Below are 21,873 nucleotides of genomic sequence, written 5' to 3' on the forward strand. Positions count from 1 at the left end.
GTGACGTGACCTTGGGAATTTCGGTAACCTCAATCCCGCGCCCCTTTCCCGCCCAAATCGACAGCACCCTCGTAACCCTCGTAAGTTAATGCCGAAAGTTTTCCTCTCAATATTTGACAGTATTTTTGTCTTTTCTATCAAAATCTTCAGTCAAGAAAGATTATTTACACTGGAAACAAAAGTAAGCCTCCTTAAACTATGACTTAAAGATGGAGCTTGGACAAACTCTTACATGAGTTGGTGAAGGCTAGTGCCAGTACCAAACGGGACTAATCTAAGATGGCGGATGAAAGTTGCTCAAAACGGTTCAAGAGGTCTGATGGTGTTAAAATGGTGACTTGTCAAGCCCCAGTCAATATTGCCATCATAAAATACTGTAAGTGAGATGTAATCAATTGAAAGATAGCCTTCAGGTGCTGAAAAAATTCAGTACGTATTTCTATAAAACAAAAATGATAAAGAAATATATATAGGATGAGGACTGAAATGTAATAGAAGTTAACACTGTTCATGTTGCAGGGGGAAAAAGAAACGAACAGCTTATTCTACCTTTAAATTCTTCACTCAGTGTAACTCTTGATAAGAAAGAGGTAACGTAAATTTCGATTATTTTTGTTGTGTGCAGTGCCGATCCAGACCCCCAGCTTGAGCTAAGGGGGGGGGGGGGGGTGTGTACACCCACGGGCTTTTCCTCCCGCTTCAGCTCATTTTTACCCAAGAAAAGGGGGTCTGAGGGCCCCTCCCCTAGATCTGCCACTGGTCACATAACTGTCAAAAACAGTATAATATCATGGCTTGTTCCCTGCCATAATATAGTATGGTCAGAGAAAAATCTACTCAAACAAATTAGATAGTTTCTTTGGAAACACATGTGTGCTGTGTTGGCAAAGACTTGAAAAATGTTGATCAATATCAAGGAGTTAATGTGATAAATAAACTGGTGGTAAATAAGCTCTGCATCAATCAAAATGACAAGGGACTCAAAACTAGTACATTGCAGCATTTGGAAACCCATACCAAAGATATTTGGCATAACCAACGCTTAATGCATAGCTAGCAGCTACACTAAGAATAAAAGTAGATAAAAAATTTTATAACAACACGTAAATGACTAAAGATCAAGATGAATTATTAGGAATTGTAATCTATGGTTTGATTGTACTTTAGCTACATTCTTCTACAACTGTTGCTGTTAGTGGGGATTTTCCTGAAGATTGTCTTTGGCTCAATGGAAGGTTTGGTTGCATATTACACCAGTTTAGTCTTGTTTTAAGACGTGTTGGCTAGGAATTTATGAACATCTTTTAAGCAGTTAGACTCTCAATTCTCCTCACACAAGGAATCTCAGACCAATAAATATATCTTATTAACCAAGCACAAGGGCTATACTGGGAGAATATCAGCCTGAGGTCTTGACAGTACGGACCAAGCCCAGCGAGGTCCGTACAAAAAAGACCGAGGACTGATATTCTTCCAGCATGGTCCCAAGCAAGCTTGGTTAACAAGAGATTTATTATACGACTGAAGTTCAAAGGGACACAAGTGCGGTATCATTCGGGACCATTCGGGACAGTGCCCGGTCCAATACTGAGAGAATGTTGACCGCCAATAGAGCATTTTGATTGCTTGATTTTAGTTTTTGGCCCTCTGACTGACCAAGTCGTGTAATAATGCACAAGTGTGCCTTGTTTCTCATTTTGCAAATTTTAGATCTTTTCTTTTTTTAGAACTGCATTTCCATCACAATAGCTTTCCCCAGTTACCTTAGGTTGGATATCACAGTCATGCAGTGTGAAACCCCCTGAAGGCTCACAGGAATTTGACAGGAACCATCAGATATTGCTTTAATCCTCAGAACCAACCCAAAGCATTCACCTAAACATCTTACTACACAGGATCACTGGAATAGTTTATTCAATAAATCTGAGCCTTGAAGAACCTGTGAGTTATTCAGTCTTTAGTTCCACGGATCTTTCCATCACTGGATTGATGCCCCTATCTTCAACGTTTACCTTTTAAATGAAATTTTTTGAAACATAATTTTTATACAGCCGTTTTGAAACTTAACGCCATGTTCCAAAAATGTACCCTAAGTATGGTATTTAATTACTACAGAGGACTGATGTCTTATGTAAACACAGGATTTGAAGTAAAAAGGAGATCTGGATTAATTATATAATTTTCATGGCATGTGCATGTAACTTGGTTTTTTCCTTTTGTTCAGGAAGCATAACATCGCTGAAATGCCACGCATTCAAAAGTGTTTAGCAGCAAGTAAGTTCTGGTTTGATTGAGTTACTGATGGATTGTTTATGTATAATTGAATAAAATTAATATATCTTGTTAGATACATTCGCTCCGATGAAGGGCTAACGCTCGAAACGTCAGCTTTTGTAATCGTTACGGTGGCCAATTTACCATTTCAACTTTGTTGATATATCCAAATTATTTCGTTACTCCCACCGATGCAGCCCCAAACAGTCACAATGAACACTTTGTTTTAAAAAACATATCAATATTCTTTTTTTCAGTGAGGAAGCTGTCACATAATGAGTCTCTTAGGGAGTGTTGTATTCATATTTGCTCACAGAACAACTTCCCTACTGCTGCAGGCCTGGCTTCATCAGCTGCTGGATATTCCTGCCTCGGTAAAGAAAGAGGAATCCTACCATTGAATTTTACGCACACAAAGGTTTAATCTTTAGAGACAGATGGCTTATTCTTTGTACTCATGTATACTCTTGAGTTAAGGAAGGCATACTGAGATGAAAAAGTCATACACAATGAAAAAAATAAATAAATAAAAAAAAAAATAAACTTTTATTAATAGCTAACACAATTACTGGTAACCCACTAGTTTACATTGTTGTCTGTACTAAGAAGAAGGTTTTAACTAATTGCTTAAAAATCCCCACTGGCAGGAGGCGACCAGTGGGCTATTTACAGAGCACAGCCAGAGAGTTGAACTGAGGGCAACCGAGAACAAATCCAGTGAGTGGCAGGGTGGAGGACTTGAACCCAGGCCACTGGATTTCAAGTCCAGCACCCTAACCACTCAGCCACGCTGCCTCCTTAATGATCCTCTAGGGGCTCAAAACTTCACCTCTTGATGTTGACTTAAGGGTTAAAACCATTAATCCTCTACATGCTAACACCAGTATGTATATTCTCATACGGTTCCCTCTACATTTCCTAAGGTACTGACAAGGAAAATTTGTTTAACAATCAAGATCTTTGTCAGTTTGTGATCATTTCTTTTTATTCTTGTGACCTTAATGTGTGATTCAGGGATGATGTTTATGGAGAAACTAGATGCAAGTCACTCTTAGAGGTCAAAAGGGTTGAGCCAATGCCTGAGAATTATGCTTAATATTTAATAATTAGCCTCCAGGTATTCTTTAGTAGAATAATGAAGATAATGTACTCTTTAACACGCACAGACACACACACACATACACACACACACACACACACACACACATGTGCACACATATTCAGACTTCCCAATTTTTACATTAAGTTGTGTTGTTTGGAATGTCAATATGTATATTTTACAATCTCATCATAGTGACATTAATTTGTCTATGCAGTTTTTGCTCTGTCAAGATTACTTCAAGTTAAAGGTGATTTGTCAAGAATAGCAAGGTGAGATATTGACTGTACCTCTTCCACCAACTAACGAAACAACCACTAAATAATGATATGTACTTTTATAAATAGAAGTTATCTTGACATCATAAACTTTAAAGAGAAATGGTTTTGTTGAGACCTCAAGAAACACTAATGCTTATATCAAGATGTTCCCTTGATGACTTGTAAATTATCAAAAAGTTTTAAGGTTGCAAGACTGAAGAGTGCGAAAAATTCTGAGTGCTCGTATTTTGGATTTGTTTATTTCCCTTTTTTATTTTAATCATGGTGTTATAGGCAAGGGTCAGGAAGTGCTTGCCGCAGTGTGTATGGAGGGTTTGTTGAGTGGGAAAAAGGTGAAAAAGAGGATGGATCAGACAGCATTGCTAAGCAGGTGATCATATCATTGTTTGCCTCAAACTACCTGGACCAAGCTTAAAAAGTGGCAAAGGAATTTTCATTAGATATTTACTTGACAGCAAGGCAATTAATGGATTGAAAAAAAAAAAACGTCCATCCAATACTTTGAGAGAAATTGGAAAATTATCTGACAGAAGGGTAATCCAGTTAAGGAAAAACTTGCCCTTAATGCCATATGTGCTTTTGATTGCAAGCCTTCTCACGATGTTCTTGCAGATGAGCTGCACCTCTGATTTGTTACAAAAAAATTTTAAGAAAAAGGTGCAGCTTAATTTATATGGTTGTGGTCAGCGTACTTCTCAATTTAAGTCACAGATGATGGTTTATTTGAGGTTTGTTAATAAAATGGTGTTCTCACGACTCTTTCTCCACACATTGCAGATATCACAAAATAAACAAAAGGCTAAACAAAAGGCTAAGCAAACACATTTTCATGATGGTGCAGTAAAATGTTCAAGATCAAGGAAGAACTTTGTTATTTTAGTTTCTTGGAATATATGGAAAATATTTGACTGTGTTTTTGTTTCTCAGATTGCTGCCAAAGATCACTGGCCAGAATTAAGGGTACTCATTCTGGTGGTAAGACCACTGAGAAAAAATTTCACGATATTTACAGGTGTTATTTAAAATGAACCAAGGCATGTTGATTACTAAGTATAATAACACGTGCTTAGCCACAATGGAGGTCTGTCATCAGCTTTCAGAGCAAAATAAAACGGATCCAATAATTTTGTGCTTTGGCTTTACATGTTTCATACACACTGCCTAATTGTGCCTTCACAGGCATTTTGGATCCTTAAGCAATTATTGTTTTAAACTTAAGTAGTGAGCAGCAATCTGTGAACCGTAGTTGAAAAACGTTTTTATTCTCTGAGGTCGTAGATTTCTTCAGGGAGTTTTACAAGTAACACTAAACGCCTGCATTTATAGCCGTAGTTAGCGGCTATTACGGGAGCCAATGGCCATAAACGGGCTTAGCTGAACCTACGAACAGGAGCAGGCGTCCTTCTGTTTTTACGTTGTACCGTTCAAATTTACGCTTAAGTTTTTTACCCAAAATGTCAATTTCAGTTTGGCACTTAGCTGTGATATTCATGGAGCCCAAAATGTTCTCAGTTTAAAAACATGCAAAGCACCTTTTTTTGTGTAATTGATATTTGACTCTATTTCACACCTGAATTATAGGTCAATGAACTCAAAAAAGGCACAAGTAGTACTGATGGAATGAAGAGAAGTGTAGAAACCAGTGATTTACTTAAGGTATGAAATGACAACTTTTCACGCCTCAGTTGGGATTGAGTGAACATTTGATGCAACATGTCCTTCTCCTATTAAGGATGTACAGCGCTTAGTACAGAAACAACAACAACAACAACAACAACTTTATTTGTATCCAACATAAAAAATACTGATATAAAATGATGATAAATTGACAAGAATATAGAGGAGTACTAGCTGCCTCAAATAACCATAGTGGCTAGAAGAAAAGGGCAGCTATACTTAGGTGATTTATGTAATGTAATTATTTGGGTCAGATATAACACACAACACACACACACGCACACACACACACGGGCACACACACACTCATTCATACAAAACAACGTCAAGGAAGCAAGGAATATCAGAGTAAAAAACAAACGGAAGGCCAGAAAAATTATTAATATTTATCAAACAGAATTAGCTTAAGGTTTTTCTTAAAACGTTTCAGACGAAGAAGCTTTATGTCTTCACTTATATCATTTCATCAGGATCCGAGAAAGGTCCCAAATAAATGGAGATCTTAAGTTCCGGGTTGTTTATGTTGCTGTAGCCTCGCGAAAGCCGACCGTAGTATCGCCGATAGCAGTCAGTTTTGCAACCTTTCATCTTATACCAACACGTTTACACATTTTGGGTTCTCTACCAGTTTAGATCTGAGTTTTGTGTTCCTGAGAGATTGAAGGTAATGAAGAAAGCAATCTTGGAAAGAGATTTTGAGACATTTGCAAAAACTACAATGAAGGTAATAGATTTTTTTTTTCTTTGTTGTTTTATTTCATTTTTGGTTATCCTGTGCCATGTCACGCGTTGAAAAAAGAGCTTTCTCTACTACCGTACCTTTGCAGTACTTTTTCATTAATTAAGCGAGAAAATCCCACGGAATTCTGCGTTGACTGTGAACGTTTGAACATAGTTGGTTACTAAGTGCTCATAAATGCTTATATCCACTTCCTATGTGTTTAATGGAATTGTAAGCTGCATTTAGTCTACGGGAATTTTTTTTTTTAAGTAATAAGGTTTTTCTTGTGTAGGAAAGCAATCAGCTGCACGCAGTGTGCCAGGACACCTACCCTCCCATAACACCACCATACATGAATCAGACCTCACACGGTGTAGTGCAGCTGGTTACCCTGTGCAACAACTTCTATGGTCAAATTAAGGTAATAAACGTTTAGTTAGCGTGTGTTCAATGGGCCATTTTAGCGCTCTACAAGTTTTGCTACTTACGTGTAATTTACGTGTACTTACAACTATTTAGGTCTCTTTGAGTCTTATTGCGTAGAAAACTTAACTGCTAATCAGAAATTATTAGAATTGCCCTAGAACTCCTTTTGCGTCAACAGTAATCGAACTCTCGTGGTTTGCCTTCTACTGTGCACGCAATTTTTGCTCTTTTTCCCCTTTAATCTGCTTAGCAAATAGAAGGAAAGGAAATGGAATAGAATAGAATAGAAGAGAATCTTTATTTATACACAATAAGAATTAAAGCTGAAAAGCTTGTGGGGTCGTGCACTTAACAAAGTAATATCTTATATGAGAACGATCCTTCGCAGTAAAGCACTATTTGAGCAATAGTGAAAATCAGACCTGAAAAAAATTTCAGGCCTGTACGGGATTCGAACCACTGACCTCTGCGATACTAGTGCAGCGCTCTACCAATTGAGCTAACAAGCCAACTGGGAGCAGGCCATCAAATTAATTCGATATAAACCCGTAGATGATAAATCAAACAACAACAAACATATGAAACATATGTGTGAACTGCGGTTATGAGACGTATATGAGAACGATCCTTCGCAGTAAAGCACTATTTGAGCAATAGTGAAAATCAGACCTGAAAAAAATTTCAGGCCTGTACGGGATTCGAACCACTGACCTCTGCGATACTAGTGCAGCGCTCTACCAATTGAGCTAACAAGCCAACTGGGAGCAGGCCATCAAATTAATTCGATATAAACCCGTAGATGATAAATCAAACAACAACAAACATATGAAACATATGTGTGAACTGCGGTTATGAGACGTATATGAGAACGATCCTTCGCAGTAAAGCATATGTTTCATATGTTTGTTGTTGTTTGATTTATCATCTACGGGTTTATATCGAATTAATTTGATGGCCTGCTCCCAGTTGGCTTGTTAGCTCAATTGGTAGAGCGCTGCACTAGTATCGCAGAGGTCAGTGGTTCGAATCCCGTACAGGCCTGAAATTTTTTTCAGGTCTGATTTTCACTATTGCTCAAATAGTGCTTTACTGCGAAGGATCGTTCTCATATACGTCTCATAACCGCAGTTCACACATGTTCCATATGTTTGTTGTTGTTTGATTTATCATCTACGGGTTTATATCGAATTAATTTGATGGCCTGCTCCCAGTTGGCTTGTTAGCTCAATTGGTAGAGCGCTGCACTAGTATCGCAGAGGTCAGTGGTTCGAATCCCGTACAGGCCTGAAAAAAATTTTTTTTTCAGGTCTGATTTTCACTATTGCTCAAATAGTGCTTTACTGCGAAGGATCGTTCTCATATACGTCTCATAACCGCAGTTCACACATATGTTTCATATGTTTGTTGTTGTTTAAAGTAATATCTAGCCAACTAATGATAATACTAAGACACATTTCAAACTAAATAAGAAACTATAATACAGTAAAGCATTCAATTTTCCTCTCAATTTAAAAATACTTGTAATCAGTTGATCTATTCGTAGCCGTCGAACCTGATAAACTAGTAAAAGTAAAGCTTGTGAAGTGATTATTTCTCCTGAGTAGCCTCCTAAGATTCTTAAGGGCGAAACTACCTACATTTTTGACATGATTGTTAACATAGTTCCATAGCACCGAACCTCTATATGCTAAAGAGTCCTTTAACAATCCAGTGTTGAATCTAGGTATGGTTATTGCTTCTTGGTCTCTTAGTCAATAGCTACATTCCCGCCTTATGAATATGCTATTAATTAGAGACTGAGGTAGTGAGACTTTACTTGCTCTATAAAAAAGATTAACTACTTGAAATTTGTATTCTTAATTGATCGTATCCCATCCTGAAACGTTGAGAGCTACATTAGGTTACGTATCTTTGGATAAGTTGTAAACAATTTTTGCTGCTCTACAGTGAAGTTTCTAAAAATCAAAGGTGGCATTGGTCAATCGTGTTTACGATGGGCGTGGCTATAAATTCATCCCCAATTTCCTTGCACCACATCCTCAAATGTGGTACGGTTTGAAATTCAATAACTGAGCTGTTTAACTAGAAAACTTCAGAGTGCATCTCTGGACTGAAGCAGAAACAAGCTTTAAGTGACGCAGCCTCATGGTTAGTGCGTTCGACTCCGTATCGAGTAGTCCGTGTTCGAGCCCTAGCCGAGGCATTGAGTTGTGTTTTTGGGCAAGACACTTTACTCTCACAGTGCCTCTCTTCACCTAGGTGTTTAAATGGGCACCGGCGAATTTAATGCTGGGGTTAACCGTGCGATGGACTTGCATCCCATCCAAGGGGGGAGCAAAAATAGTCCTAGTCGCCTTATGTGACGGAGATCGGAGTTAAGCGCCGGTCTGATGGGCCACTTGGCTCATAAATAGACTATTTACAGATCAAACCTCACGAATTACTGTTGACAAACTCTGTTGTATTCTCTCCGTCGTTAGGTTGCCTACACATTTGATGCCGGACCTAATGCGTTCTTGTTTTTGATGGAAAAAGATATTGCAGAAATTCTGTCGCTTATTAGGCACTTCTTTCCTCCAGAAACTGACAGAGGGTAAGTTAACCAGATTAGAGACGGAGAATACGATAAATTAGCCAAATGTAATATCAGTCGAGTGCCCGTTACGTCTTCCTTCGCAAAGAGAAGCTTGGGAGTACAAGAAGTGAGTTTTCTGTTCGCATTCTCTCTTCAATCGAAATGACAACCTTAACCCGAGGGGTTTCGCGGTCAGATTTTTACAAGATGGCGCCTGATTTTCAAGGTTGACAGGTTTAGTTTTATCTTGAAAACTGACCGAGGGAGCCGCAGGGACAAGGCTGACGAGTTGCTTGTCCATCATTGTGGGCATTTGTGTCAGGTTTCCCGGGGGGGGGGGGGGTATTTTCCCAAATTTGACCAAATGTCTTCCAAGTAGGCACTACTTACTCCACCGCACACCGCTGAGGTCACTGATGATTTTAAGTTGATGTCTAGTTGCAGTTTGGTCGCCTTGTTTTCACGGCGTTTGGTTTTCAACCTTTGCGAGCGTTTTCTAACATATAATGTCCCACCAACAGATTTATTCAAGGACTGGAAATAAAATCTCAAACTGAATTAAACAAGGTATGATGTATTCGTCGTGCGAAGCGTGATTACATGCTCGTGTTAACACAAACTCCCACTCCAGGTAAACAAACCTCGAGTTCCAATCCAATGTTAAGCTCACAAAATTTTTTTGGTTTGCAGAATCTTCTGAAGTCGATTACTATTGAACCATCTCCAGGAGCTGTAAAGTACGTGATTTCAACAAAGGTGAGTATGCAAGCCTCTGCTCTTCATCTTTGACAAACAGAACCATTCCGAAAACACGGCGCAGCACACTACTCCGTGGCCAAAGTTTGCCTGTTGCTTTCTCCCTTCTCTCCACGTAAAGGAGATGATTACTCCTCCATCTTTTTTTTCATTGAAAACATTATCTTGTTACAGATCAGCTGAGCAATGCTTGCTGATAAACTTTTCAAATTTAGTGAAAGGTCTGAACACAAGCGAATGCAAAGGGTGCATTCTTAGTGCACAAGCATATGAACTATCCCATGTTTTGAGATTGTAAGCTCGATGATTCATTGAAAGTACGTTTATTGATTATTATTATTATTTATTTATTTTTCTCTCCTAGGTTGGCAGTGGCCCAAGTGAACTTGGCCAAGAATTTAGCCTTCTCGATGAAAATGGGCTGCCCAAATCCTACTGGTAATACTGTCCACTGACGGCCTCTCTCAATTTTAAGAACTCCAACAAGATAGACGCTTTTGAAAGACTTTCTAGTATCAAGCCCTGCGTCAGCTTATCTTCAACTGAAAGTTAAAATCTATTTCTCCCGTGCATGGTTCAAAACTAACATCATAGCTAATACATGAAGCATTTTCATTTGCAAGAGTTGAGTCTTGAATCTTAGTTGGCGACTTCACAAAGTATACCCCTTGCTTTGTGTGGCGAACCCAGTTTAATTTCGAGACCTCTAACGCTCCATCTTGGTTCTGCAAGCAAAGAAAAATTCAGTGGATCAATCATATATTTGAACAAATACAACCAATTTTATCAAACAGAGAAACGTTCAAGCGAGTGTCTAAAGAAATCTGATATTGTTTTAACTTTTGCTTTACAACGCTCTCTGATTGGTTTATAAGACTCGCGCCACTTTTTCAACCAATCAGGTGCAAAACTAGAGCTACTCACGACTTCGCCAGTCGAGACCGTGGTTAGTAAGATGTTTCATCTTTGAGTACCTTTTCATTTTTTTTTTTTTTTTTTTTAATGTTACCCTCCGTCCCAGTCGACCAATACGATTTCATAGGGTTTTCGCTATATGACACACTCAATCAAACGCTTTTAATTCAAACAAATGACATATTAATGTTCTTAAAAAATAAAGAAACTAATGATTTATTCATGTCTCACCGGTTGTAATCCTGTGGTAACGGTTAATTTATCAGTGAGGTGGAAGTCCATCCATATTGCTACACCATGAAAAGTACCAGGCCTAATAAAAGACACATACTCTGAATAAAATTTACAACTGAGGAATATCCGATGTTCCGAGAGGATATCACCATTTTACTGACCAAAAGAATGTCATCCTTCATAAACTCAGTTCTCGGTCTCCGCATCGCGAAATTTTCCCTCTTTATACCTACCTAAGTACGACGACGTTTTCATTTTTTTTTTTTTTTGGGGGGGGGGGGTTGTTTTTTTTTTTTTTTCATCAAAATGGTAAAAACCAAAGAGCGCGCTGATTTTAACCCACCGTGGACTACACATAAATGTCAGCCATACTGAAGGAGGCGTCAAACTCAATTTGCTCCACATAGGACTACCCCTTTGTACCCTAAAAGTGATTAGCATCCGATTTCTCCTCACATTATCTCCCGTGAATCAAATATTGAGGTCACAAGATTTCAGGAAATGATCACCAACTAAAGAAGCTCTTGATTATTCGACAAATTCTCTTGGTCAGCACCTTAGAACATGCATAGAAAACAGTGTGGAGAGAGTTCCCAAAATTTCAAGCTAGTAAATCACTGTAGCAAATTAATAACCTTGTGAGTTTCGCTTCTCCCTCGCTTGCCATTTTCTGGCTTGGTATATTTGACGTGAAGTCAAATTCCATGAGCGTGAACTCCTTAGTAAGAGCATGGCTGGGATACTCCCACAGGTGATGCGGCTCCAGTGCTATCCCATCACTACTTTCGCTGTTAATTTCTTCATTTGTAATCTTTGATCCCTGAAGGACAACAAACGATACTCGACCTGGCTCTGGTTAAAGGGGAAAGTCTCTAAAGAAACTGTGCGGCTGTGTCGGTGGGGAAGTGTACAGGGTGATTTTGGTTTTATCAACTGAGTTGATAATGTAAATTGGCCTTCGGGAAGAGTTTCAAAGCTGAGGTTTCGAGCGTAAGCCCTTCGCCTGCCCAACTAGCACTTAATTTAACTGAGTGCGAGCGATTTAGAAAAGTGAAGGGAGACTTCACGCGCGCACGACACTGAAGAAGGTTTGTGACACGCAGGTGTTTTTTGCGCGACATCCTGGACGACACGCCATTAAGACAGAGCAAGTGGAGGTAGTGTGCTTTGATGCCAAAGATGTGACTTCTTGGAACTCAAGAAATGAGGTGAAATGAAATCCACTTTTCCGTTAACCGCAAGACTTGAATGTCTGTGTTTCTGAAATGGCTTATTTCGATGGAAAAACTATCAGTTCTTTTTCTCATCGCTCAGGGTGCGATTAGTCAAGTTCTCCTTTTAAAGCACTGCAAATTTCAAATAGCAATCTAACTTATAATATAGTGCAAATGACAAAGTTTATGAAGTTATTTTACCTCTATTAGTTTGTCAAACAGTGAGATATCAAATCCTTCAACGATATTCACAGGGGCATGGAATTTCCATAGGTCGTCAAACTCCACTGAAAAGTTAAAGGGAAAATTCCTGAATATCTTTTGTTCTGTTTGAGAAAAAATACTCAGCTAACTAATAATAAAATATGAGTAATCTTCTCCACCGAAAAAAAAAACAAAGCACTTTGCTGAGTAATTTGGTAATATCAACTAAGTTGAAATTGTAAATTGGCCACCGTAAACGTTCGAAACGTCAGCATTTTAACTCTTTACGGTGGCCAATTTACAATTTCAACTTAGTTGATATTACCAAATTACCTTGTTACCCCCACCAACGCAGCACCACAGTTTCTTTAGAAACCTACCCCCTTTATTCACTTTGCTGAGTGTCTAGTTTTACGACGCGAAAGGCGCAAACTGAGAAAAAATGCAAACGGAATCTTGTAAGAAATGCAATATACGTTTACAAATACTTGACGCAGCCACCCGACCCTCTTGGATTCCTCCCCTCTCACTAAAAATATTTTAAAGTTATTGTATGAGCCTAACGAACCTTCCGAGCCTTTCTTTATTTTTCTGTTTCGTAATTTCAAATTCACCCACCTACTATTGCTTTCAAGGTTGCACCCTTGGGTAATATCTTGACTGTTGGTTTGCTCATTCTAGCAGCGCTGGCTGCAGCGTACCAGAAGTACAAGTTGTGCCACGGGAACAGGCCACTCGTGAAAAACGGTTCACCGCAAATGACATCAACCTGAAAAGAGTATACACACACATCAAAATAACTTTTGTTGACCGCTACAGCAGCACGAAATATCTATAATATTGCAGACATCTATAATAAATCATTACTATCTTGCCACAGGCTTTAAAAATGATTTCAGATGTGGCTTTCTCCGTCTACCCGTGCTCGCTCGGAACACTCGCCGGCGGCTTGGGGATTCCGCAGGAAAAAATATAAAAAATTGTGACCAGTTTATATGTTCCATAATTTCCTGTGGCACGAAAAGTGTTAACTATTAGTTTTCACAGTGATGGGTTCACAAAAAACGTTTAGAGGACGGTAAAATGTTGATAACCGCAGAGAGTTTTGCGAGTTTATTTGTAATTCTTCAGTACTTTTTTTTGTTGGCCAAATAATAAAGCCTTTTTCGACTAAGTTCCCTCGCTCAAATTGGCAGGGTGTTGGTCAACTTTTTGCCATTTCTTCATTTTTTCTTTTGCTCAAGCAAAAAAAAAAAATTAAAAAATTAATTTATTTTCCAACATCCAGTCACCTTGATAGAATTTGACGGATATAAATGTGCACTCGTGCACTCGTGACGGTAAAAATCCAAATGCAGCCTTCATGCAGTGTTCACACTTTTTTCACGTGAAATTTGCTTTGTGAAAGACATGTGGAAAGCCTTTGAAGATCATGTCGAAAATGGGTTCTGTCCTGGTGTACCGGTTCACAAGGGAATTACTATTGTTCTTTCTTTGTTTAGGAGTTATCGGTTAGCTATTGTGTATTGTTTGGTCTTTTGTATTGGCTCTTGTGAACCGGTACACGAAGACAGAACCGGAAAATGTCACCCCTTGCAAAGAGTGTTCATCACGTGCTTTTCAACTAGTTCTTGAAGCCTACATGAGAGAAACTCTGATTTACACGTGCAACCATAAGCCTCGACAATTCGCCGTCTTTTTTCGGTTTTCGTTTCTTTAACAAACTCCGCGGTTTTTCTCACTAGTTTTTGCCGGCTACTCGTGAGTGCGGGTCTGTATTACTACGCATGCCTGGTAAACAGCACGGGCTACATAACTGTTGCTACCTGGATAAAAAGCTGAAAAACTCAAACGACTATAATACAAATACACACAGGATCACGACAAGGAAAATAATTATCATCTATATAATTATTTTTTGCTTGTTCGTGGAATACATGATCATAGTTATTTTAAGTTTACCTGGACAGTCGATAAGTCCTTAACCTGTAGGTCCGATTCTTCTTGACTAAGAATCTCTATTTTATCAGCTACTCCATTTAAATCCATTATCTGAAAACGAAAGAGAACAAGATGGTGAGAGAGTGCAACGATTCTGAGAGATGTCATAAAGAGATTTGATTTTAAAAACAACTTCTCCTTGTCGGCAACTTAACAAAGTACGGGCAGCAGTATCGAGGAGTGCAATAAATTTTAGTACACTCGTCGATAAAAATCAAATATTACATAGATATGTGAAACACAACAGCAAGTATAGGGACATGAACGACTAAGTTCGAATAAAATGAAAGTTGCAGCTCAAATGCTAACATAGATATGTGAAACACAACAGCAAGTACAGGGACCTGAACGACTAAGTTCAAATAAAATCAAAGTTGCAGCACAAATGTTAACATAGATATGTGAAACACAACAGCAAGTATAGGGACCTAAACGACTAAGTTTGAATAAATCAAAGTTGCAACACAACGAAAAGCTAAAGGTATTGCAGCCACTAACTTGTGCCACCCAGCTTTGCGTTTTCAAAACACGCTAGAACAGAATATATCTATCAACCATCCCTGAGAGTTTGAGACCACCTTAAAGCTAAAAGCAGTTCCAACTCACCTTCCTAAAAAACTTTTGAAATAAAACGGACGACTCTACTGTGATGACCTGCAAGGCATAGAATAATATAAGATAACAGACATGTCTAGTATTACTTCATGACCAGTGCTTATTTGATGTATATCCATATTTCTGTTCACGGCTACATTTCATCAGTTTACTGTATAATTGCTTTTAATTACCTTCTCAAAACCAAGCTTGGCTGCCATGATAGGAAGCAAGGACCCATCACTGATGCACAGACATCTAGAAAAACCCTCAGCAACCAACTAGCAAAAAAATTGAAGACCTTGTTGGTAACTGACTTTATCAGATTTCTCCTCCAATTTCTATTTACTTAAATCTTCAATCTGCAATATATTTATGGAAGGGGAAAAAGTGAAGAACAGCAACCAACAATGGTTAGTTTAATCAAAAAAGAAACAGCCATCAGGTCATCCGATCAACAGACATCTTGAAGTCATCCTCTAGAGGAGGGTCCTTTAAGGTATTGTTCTTCTCTTTTATCAATGACAGGGGAAATTCAGTTGGTTTACAGGAACTCCTCTTAAATAACTACAAAAAATGGCATAATCCAAAATTTGAACTGGCAAGAGGCAAACCATTTGGATTAATTTACAAGTGAAGTGGAGCAGTTGAACTTGTGAATGCTAACAAACAAATCCAACTTAATACCAGAGCAGGATTAGAAAGTTAGACCTTTAGAATGAGAGTTTACCACACCAAGCACTTGTCTTTAATTTTTCCACACACAAAGTATATCATTCAGTGGAGCTGGACTAAGAGACCAGCACAAGTAAAAGGTACAAAATCTAATCTCTCAGGGAGAGGGAGGGGTGGAGGTGGTGGTTGTGGCTCAAGACTACTTCAGCCCCGCTACTTGTCTAAACAAGGCTATGGTCAAGCAACACCTGGTAGCCCCTGGCACCTTACTTTTACTCTTGGGAAACTCAGAAATTTTAGTTTTATCATAAGAAGCATATGCTGAGCACCCTGGATTTCACAGTTTCAGAGCACGGGGCTCCCTACAGTTTTTCTTAGAGCACAGCCTTGCTAAGAGGAAATCTTAATTTATTACCTGTTTCAATGCTTTTGTAAAAGCTTGTGATCTTTGCCTGTCATTCAACATGGCAAATCTGTGACGACTCCAGGTGACATGGGCTCCACATGTACAGAGTGGACGATCAACTGTTGTTAAAATTCTGAATAGGTAAAATTATAATTTAATAAAAAAAAACAAAGTAAAAACAAAGTAAAACTCTGATGTTTGCTTCATAAAGCTGTTGTAATGACAGAATGGACTTCAATAGAGCTTTCAGTTCCACCAACCCAGTCATCTAAAATTTTCTTGAGGATTTCCTCAGGCATTCATATTTTATTTTCAAGAATGTACATACATACATACATACATACGTTAGTTGACCACTCCCCATGAAGGGCTTTTCAGGGCCAATTCCCACCCATCCCACCCAAGGGAGGACATCCACAACACAGTATTCTCGTGTGTGGGAAATTAACGTCTCCTACCCCTAACCCTGCAGGAGACGGGGCCTACGGTTTATTCGTCCTTATCCGAGAAGACTAGAATATCTATCCATTTCTTGATTATAGAAAGGTAGCAAATTCTACTCACTTATTTTAAGACCATGAGTATCGGTCCGGCCGGGGCTTGAACCCTCGACCTCCTGCACAACGCAATCCGGCGCTCTAACCAATTGAGCTAACCGGGAGGCGGTGACATGTAAATGTAAATGTAAAAAAAAAAAAAGAAAAAAACTATTTCTACTGACAATAAAAGATTGTGACTGTGGCTTTTAATATACTTTCAGAATTTGATAATTCAGTAATGAATATAAATGTGAATGACTAGTTTCCATTATTACCAAGGTCTTCAAAAGCACAACTTTAGGAAACACAAATAAAACAAGTTTATGTTCCAGACTGAGTTGATCTGTTTGCAGATGGTACCAAAAAAACTGTTACAGTAACTGCAACCTTTTGAGCAATTGTCTATTAAAGAGAGGCTTGAGAGAACATATTAAATATAATTTGTCAACACTGACATATAGACCCTTAAATAAATTTAGCTCTCTATATCATGAGAAGGTTCAAAGTATTCAAATCTGCTACTATGTCTCTTGCCAACATACCTTTTTACTGGTGTGACATCAAACCAAACGCTGTAGTCATCATGGTAACAGTGAACATTTATTTTGTCACCTGTAAGTTAGAGAGAAATTTCTGTTAATCAAAAAAAAAATTTCATTTTTTTCAATCGACTTGGAGTACAACAATTACTTTACAGAGGACTATTGCCATTTATGTCATAAACTCTTCTTGAAGTTGATGCAAGTGCTAAAAATTGTCAGATTTTCTAATTTTTGTTAGTTTAGGATCTATTTTATTTATCAGTGCCACTAACACACACACACACACACACACAAATAAATTACAGTCATTTATAGCAATCGGAAATAATAGCTATTATAATAGTAATATCACTTCGCAACAATCTATACAAAACTAAATAAAACTATAAATTAGGGTCATTTATAAGTAGCAGTAGTGAAGAATTCCAGCAAAAGCTAGAAGCTTATCAAACCTGAGTTCCTCACTTGATGTAGAAGATAGATTTGCTAACTACAGACGAGTGAGTTTAATTTAGCTTTCTGTCAATGAGGAATATTTTAAGTGAAGTCTTATCCTTCAATCAACTAAACTCAAATAAATTTACATGTAGGATCTGGCACCTTCTTGCATGACTAGTGGTGTTTTTAAGAAATAGACTGCTTGCATCCAGTGATCTCTCCACTGTTGAACAAAACAAGAAATGAAATCCATTATTTAGTTCACTTGAAAAAATAGTAACTGTTACAAATGTTATAGGTCAAAGAACCATTCCCTTCCCCCCAATCCAGGAATCAAGTAAAAGGTAAAGCCTACTTATGAGCCAAGTGGCCCATCGTGCATGCCTGGGCTTAACTCCCGTTTCCTTAGCATGAAGCGATCGAGAGTATTTCTACACCCCCCTGGATAGAATGCTATTCCCTAGTGGGGTTACCCTGAGCAATAAATTTGCAGGTGCCCATTTAATTCTCCTGGGTGAAGAGAGGCACTGTGAGAGTACAGTGTCTTGCCCAGAAACACAACAGAACATCCCCAGCCAGGGCTCAAACCTAGACCCCTTGATCTGGAGTCAAGTGCACTAGCCACAAAGCCACCACACCTCCACAAATCCAGGAATTAAATATCTACTTAGTAGTAAATTGCCAGGGATACCAAATTTTCAAGAACATCCAACCAAGTAAGACGTGGAATTAATTTAAAATGTGAAAACTGTGTGTTGGAAACAACACTTTAAAATACACCTGTCTTTTGTCACCATCAGGATGTACCCAGCAGGGAGCTGTTGTCAAGATAATTTTACCATCCATGTCCATATCTAATGACCACCACATAACCACTCCATGTACAGGGCCTGTCTGGGTCACTGAAGTCTCTACACAATGATGAGACACTGTTTTATCATCGTCAGCTCTGTCTTTGGTCTCTGGTATTGACACTCTGTTGGTGCAGTGGAGATTCTTCGACTGACTTCCACTACAGAATTCAAACCTGAGAAGAGAGGGTTATCATTAATGACTCTGTGAGGTAAATGAAAATAATGTCAAAGTATATAATTATATTTCAAAGAAAATAAGGAAGCAGAAAAGAAAGCAAACAAAACTGTAACTGAGAGAGAAAAAAATAGTTTAAAATTAAAGCTAATATCATTAAAAAAAATGATAAAAATGGAGCAATCTTGGCAGTAATGAGTACTAGTAAGCAGTAGTGGAAATAAGGCCTGGAAAAATTCCAGCTCCCAGTTGGCTTGTTGTCTCAGTTGGTGGGGCACTGTATTAGTATTGCAGAGGTCATGGGTTCCAATCCCCTATGGGCCTGAATATTTTTCAGGCCTTATTTTCACTAGTACTATTACCTATTAAATAGTGTTCACTATTGCACAGATGGTTGTCATATTCTTTTTTTAATCCAAAGTTCACATACATGATCTTCCTATATATTCACAGTCAATAACCTAGTAAGTGACAGCCAGAGAGGGAAGGTGTAGTATTATACACATCACAGACACAAAGAAGACTGAGATAGGGTGGCAGCAGTGGTAACCTAATCTTTCAGGTAGACATCCCACTTACAATACCAGCTTGTTGCCCCAAATTTAATTAACTAGCTAGAGGAGAAGCCATGATTTAGGTACTGTCATACTGACAAGTGGAAAAGACAACAAGTGACAAATTGATTTTCCTCAGTTGCTTTCTCTTAATTCACAAGTCAAAATATGATGTGTTATCAGATATCACCATAGATGATCAGATTCCCTTCTAGAGAACATTAATTTTGGTAGAAGCACCCAACTTAGGTCAGTCATCTGGGAGGCATTGGTTCAAGCCCATTAAAGCACAAATAAAAAAAAATGATTGCAGCTTTTTTTTTCTGCAACAGCTTTAACGGCACGGCACTAGCCATTCACGCATGTATGTCGAAATCCTGATATTTAATTATTTCAGATCTAAAAATAAACATAGTGATTTATTATGATAATTTTGGATGCAGATTTTACCTAACAACTGGAACAGGTGATGTAAAAATATGAATTTCATCATTAGACAGTTCATCAACATGTAGATCAAAACCACTTGCAGTCCCACGACAATCTTCCATATCAACAGGTAAGGTAATATCTTGGTTGTCCAACATCTGAGCAAAAAGAAATTGCAACAGAGTTTTATCAAATTTAGCTCTAGAGCTACCTTAGTTTAAATGTCTTTAGATGAAATGCAAAGCCCTAGCTTGTGCCATCACTTAACTAAAGGTTGGCTTTGAGATAACCAATAGTACAAATCAAAGGAGAGACATAACATTGAAAACACTTCATATGCAAGACATACAATATATATATTTTTATTTTTTTATCTCATGTATAGCAAACTGTTCACTCCCAGTAACAAAGTAAGGTACTATAAAACTAAGAACCAAACAAGGAGGAAAGGAAGTACAATTCAAATTTCACAAACTTGACCATTCTTATTTGCTTTTTTGGCTTGGTTTGACTTTTGTCCCACTCATAATAGAAAGATACTCCACGATAGTGATCTTCTATTTCAAACTCTTGTTTAAAATTGCCAAGGCATTCTAATTACCTGCTGTGGATTGAGCTGGTGCATACTCCAGAGTGCATTACTTCCTACGACTTGAGCATAAATTGTGCCTGCAGCTGGGACACTAATGAATTCTGGCTATAGAGATACAAAGTCAAATAAGTTTTAAATCAAAGTTTCTAATGAACCTTGAACAAGAGCAAACCCTGCAATTAACTTGATTCTGACAATTTCCAGACCTTGAACGGTCATGTTTTTTTTTTAACAAGCATATATTTACCAGAAACACAATTCATCTCTTTTGTTTTCAACTGATTATTGAAAAATTTAAAACCTCAAGTAAACCTCAAGTAAACGTCTGCAGGCATCCCTTAAAGTTGGTAGTGCTCCTTCTCCAATAAGTTCTGTGTCCCACAATTCTGTTACTAGTAGATTAGCTCTGCTTTGGAGATTTCCATCTGTCAAAAAAATAAAACAAGAATTTCCTGTCAATTGGGACGTAATTCAAATTGCATTGTCTAGATCACCATTCTGTCACTACCTCGTGAAATTAATTACCTATTATATTTATTGAAAACAATAAATATGTATATCAAAGAATGCAAAATTATATTAATTAGCTTCCATGCACATTATGCAACAAATCCTAATACTTGCCACAACACTTAAGGCAGTTCCAAGAATAGCCAATAACTCACCCAAACAAGATCTCCGCATTCTTTTAAATGGTTTTAAGTTAAAAATGATCATCAATTTTTATTAGAATCATTATTATAATTTTTTCATATTATCATGATTTTCCACTACAATAAATAACTGCAATTAACTCTCAAGATAATGATTTTGTTACCTTCTTCTAATGATAATTCAGTTGAGCGTTTCCCAATAACTGAGATTTTGTCACCAAATCCATTCTTTTTTGTTATTTCACCAGCTACTTTGGCAATAGGTTCAAATGCCTGGTGAATGCAAAGCAAGCATTTCAGAAACCAGAATAACACACTTTGTTTGAGTCATGCTAAAAATCAATTGGTTACCTCGCAAGCAGTTGCCCCATCTGCTCCACTCCTCACAGCCATCATGGCCAGAAGTCCAGTCCCTGTTCCAATGTCTAACATGTGAATTTTTTTCCCTGCAGCTTTGAGATTTTTGACAGCTTGTTTGGTTGCCTGATAGTACATTTTGTTCTACAAGAAAAACATGCAAAAAAATTAAAGAAATAATGAATCTTCTTTTTTCTTTTCTAGATGATCACTGACTGATTTCATTGGCTGGACATTTTCTGAGAAACTCCTTCATAACTGTTTCTGCTTTGCTCTACAACTTATAGGATTCGATGAAATCCTACCCTCTCGTCGTCGTGAAGCATGTCTGCATAAGACGATCTGTGGAGGAAAAATGGGAAGAGAATCATTTCACTGAGTTTGTCTCAAGTTTTTATTTTACCACGTGAATTTGCAAACACGATCGAAAGTAATTTATCCTTTTACCTCGCGATTTCATTTCTCATGTCGTAATCTTTATCCTCTTTCACCCATTCCATTTTTCCTGTCGTTGGACTGAACCTCTGTAGAAACATTTCGCTCCTCAAGCGACCAGAGAAGCCGTACAATCTCTTAACTATTAAGGAATATGAAGTACACAACTCTCTCAAATGATTAGAAGAGAACATCCCAACAACATGTGGGGGATATTCTAATATAGTATTTGATTGGATACTGTTCTCCTGAC

The 21,873-nt window shown here is 38.0% G+C and overlaps 2 protein-coding genes across 2 annotated transcripts; one reads left to right on the forward strand and one right to left on the reverse strand.

Annotated features, from left to right (window-relative positions):
• The first annotated feature begins 37 nt into the window (after positions 1–37).
• On the forward strand, positions 38–10,943 carry LOC111342067 (diphosphomevalonate decarboxylase). The gene is made up of 15 exons (XM_022949100.2): positions 38–376; positions 520–590; positions 1,168–1,235; positions 2,225–2,274; positions 2,532–2,648; positions 3,591–3,645; positions 3,928–4,024; positions 4,582–4,629; positions 5,236–5,310; positions 5,960–6,055; positions 6,345–6,473; positions 8,959–9,071; positions 9,575–9,620; positions 9,744–9,809; positions 10,174–10,943. The coding sequence occupies exons 1-15, from the start codon at positions 280–282 to the stop codon at positions 10,249–10,251; spliced, it is 1,206 nt and encodes a 401-aa protein (XP_022804835.2). The 5' UTR covers positions 38–279; the 3' UTR covers positions 10,252–10,943.
• On the reverse strand, positions 10,117–21,834 carry LOC111342064 (protein arginine N-methyltransferase 7). Its single transcript, XM_022949097.2, has 19 exons — positions 21,633–21,834; positions 21,491–21,527; positions 21,180–21,329; positions 20,993–21,101; positions 20,488–20,600; positions 20,185–20,280; positions 19,605–19,741; positions 18,352–18,598; positions 17,734–17,794; positions 17,134–17,203; positions 16,062–16,185; positions 15,166–15,252; positions 14,984–15,031; positions 14,339–14,428; positions 12,995–13,145; positions 12,374–12,459; positions 11,594–11,778; positions 10,956–11,037; positions 10,117–10,534 (listed from the first exon to the last, which is right to left on the reverse strand). The coding sequence occupies exons 1-19, from the start codon at positions 21,812–21,814 to the stop codon at positions 10,337–10,339; spliced, it is 2,253 nt and encodes a 750-aa protein (XP_022804832.2). The 5' UTR covers positions 21,815–21,834; the 3' UTR covers positions 10,117–10,336.
• Between the last annotated feature and the right edge of the window lie 39 nt (positions 21,835–21,873).

Source organism: Stylophora pistillata, chromosome 3 (genome assembly GCF_964205215.1).
Source record: "Stylophora pistillata chromosome 3, jaStyPist1.2, whole genome shotgun sequence".
In the NCBI taxonomy this organism is placed as follows: domain Eukaryota; kingdom Metazoa; phylum Cnidaria; class Anthozoa; order Scleractinia; family Pocilloporidae; genus Stylophora; species Stylophora pistillata.

Bases quoted from the DNA above. Each gene is read 5' to 3' on its own strand.
- LOC111342064 (XM_022949097.2), bottom strand. From the start codon at position 21,814: ATGTTCTCTTCTAATCATTTGAGAGAGTTGTGTACTTCATATTCCTTA. The intron at 18,599-19,604 runs GTAAAATCTGCA...CTCTCTTCTCAG, and splicing joins TCACCTGTTCCAGTTGTTAG to GTTTGAATTCTGTAGTGGAA. The intron at 17,204-17,733 runs GTGCCAGATCCT...TCTAACTTACAG, and splicing joins ACCACTAGTCATGCAAGAAG to GTGACAAAATAAATGTTCAC.
- LOC111342067 (XM_022949100.2), top strand. From the start codon at position 280: ATGGCGGATGAAAGTTGCTCAAAACGGTTCAAGAGGTCTGATGGTGTT. The intron at 3,646-3,927 runs GTGAGATATTGA...ATGGTGTTATAG, and splicing joins GATTTGTCAAGAATAGCAAG to GCAAGGGTCAGGAAGTGCTT. The intron at 9,072-9,574 runs GTAAGTTAACCA...TCCCACCAACAG, and splicing joins CCTCCAGAAACTGACAGAGG to ATTTATTCAAGGACTGGAAA.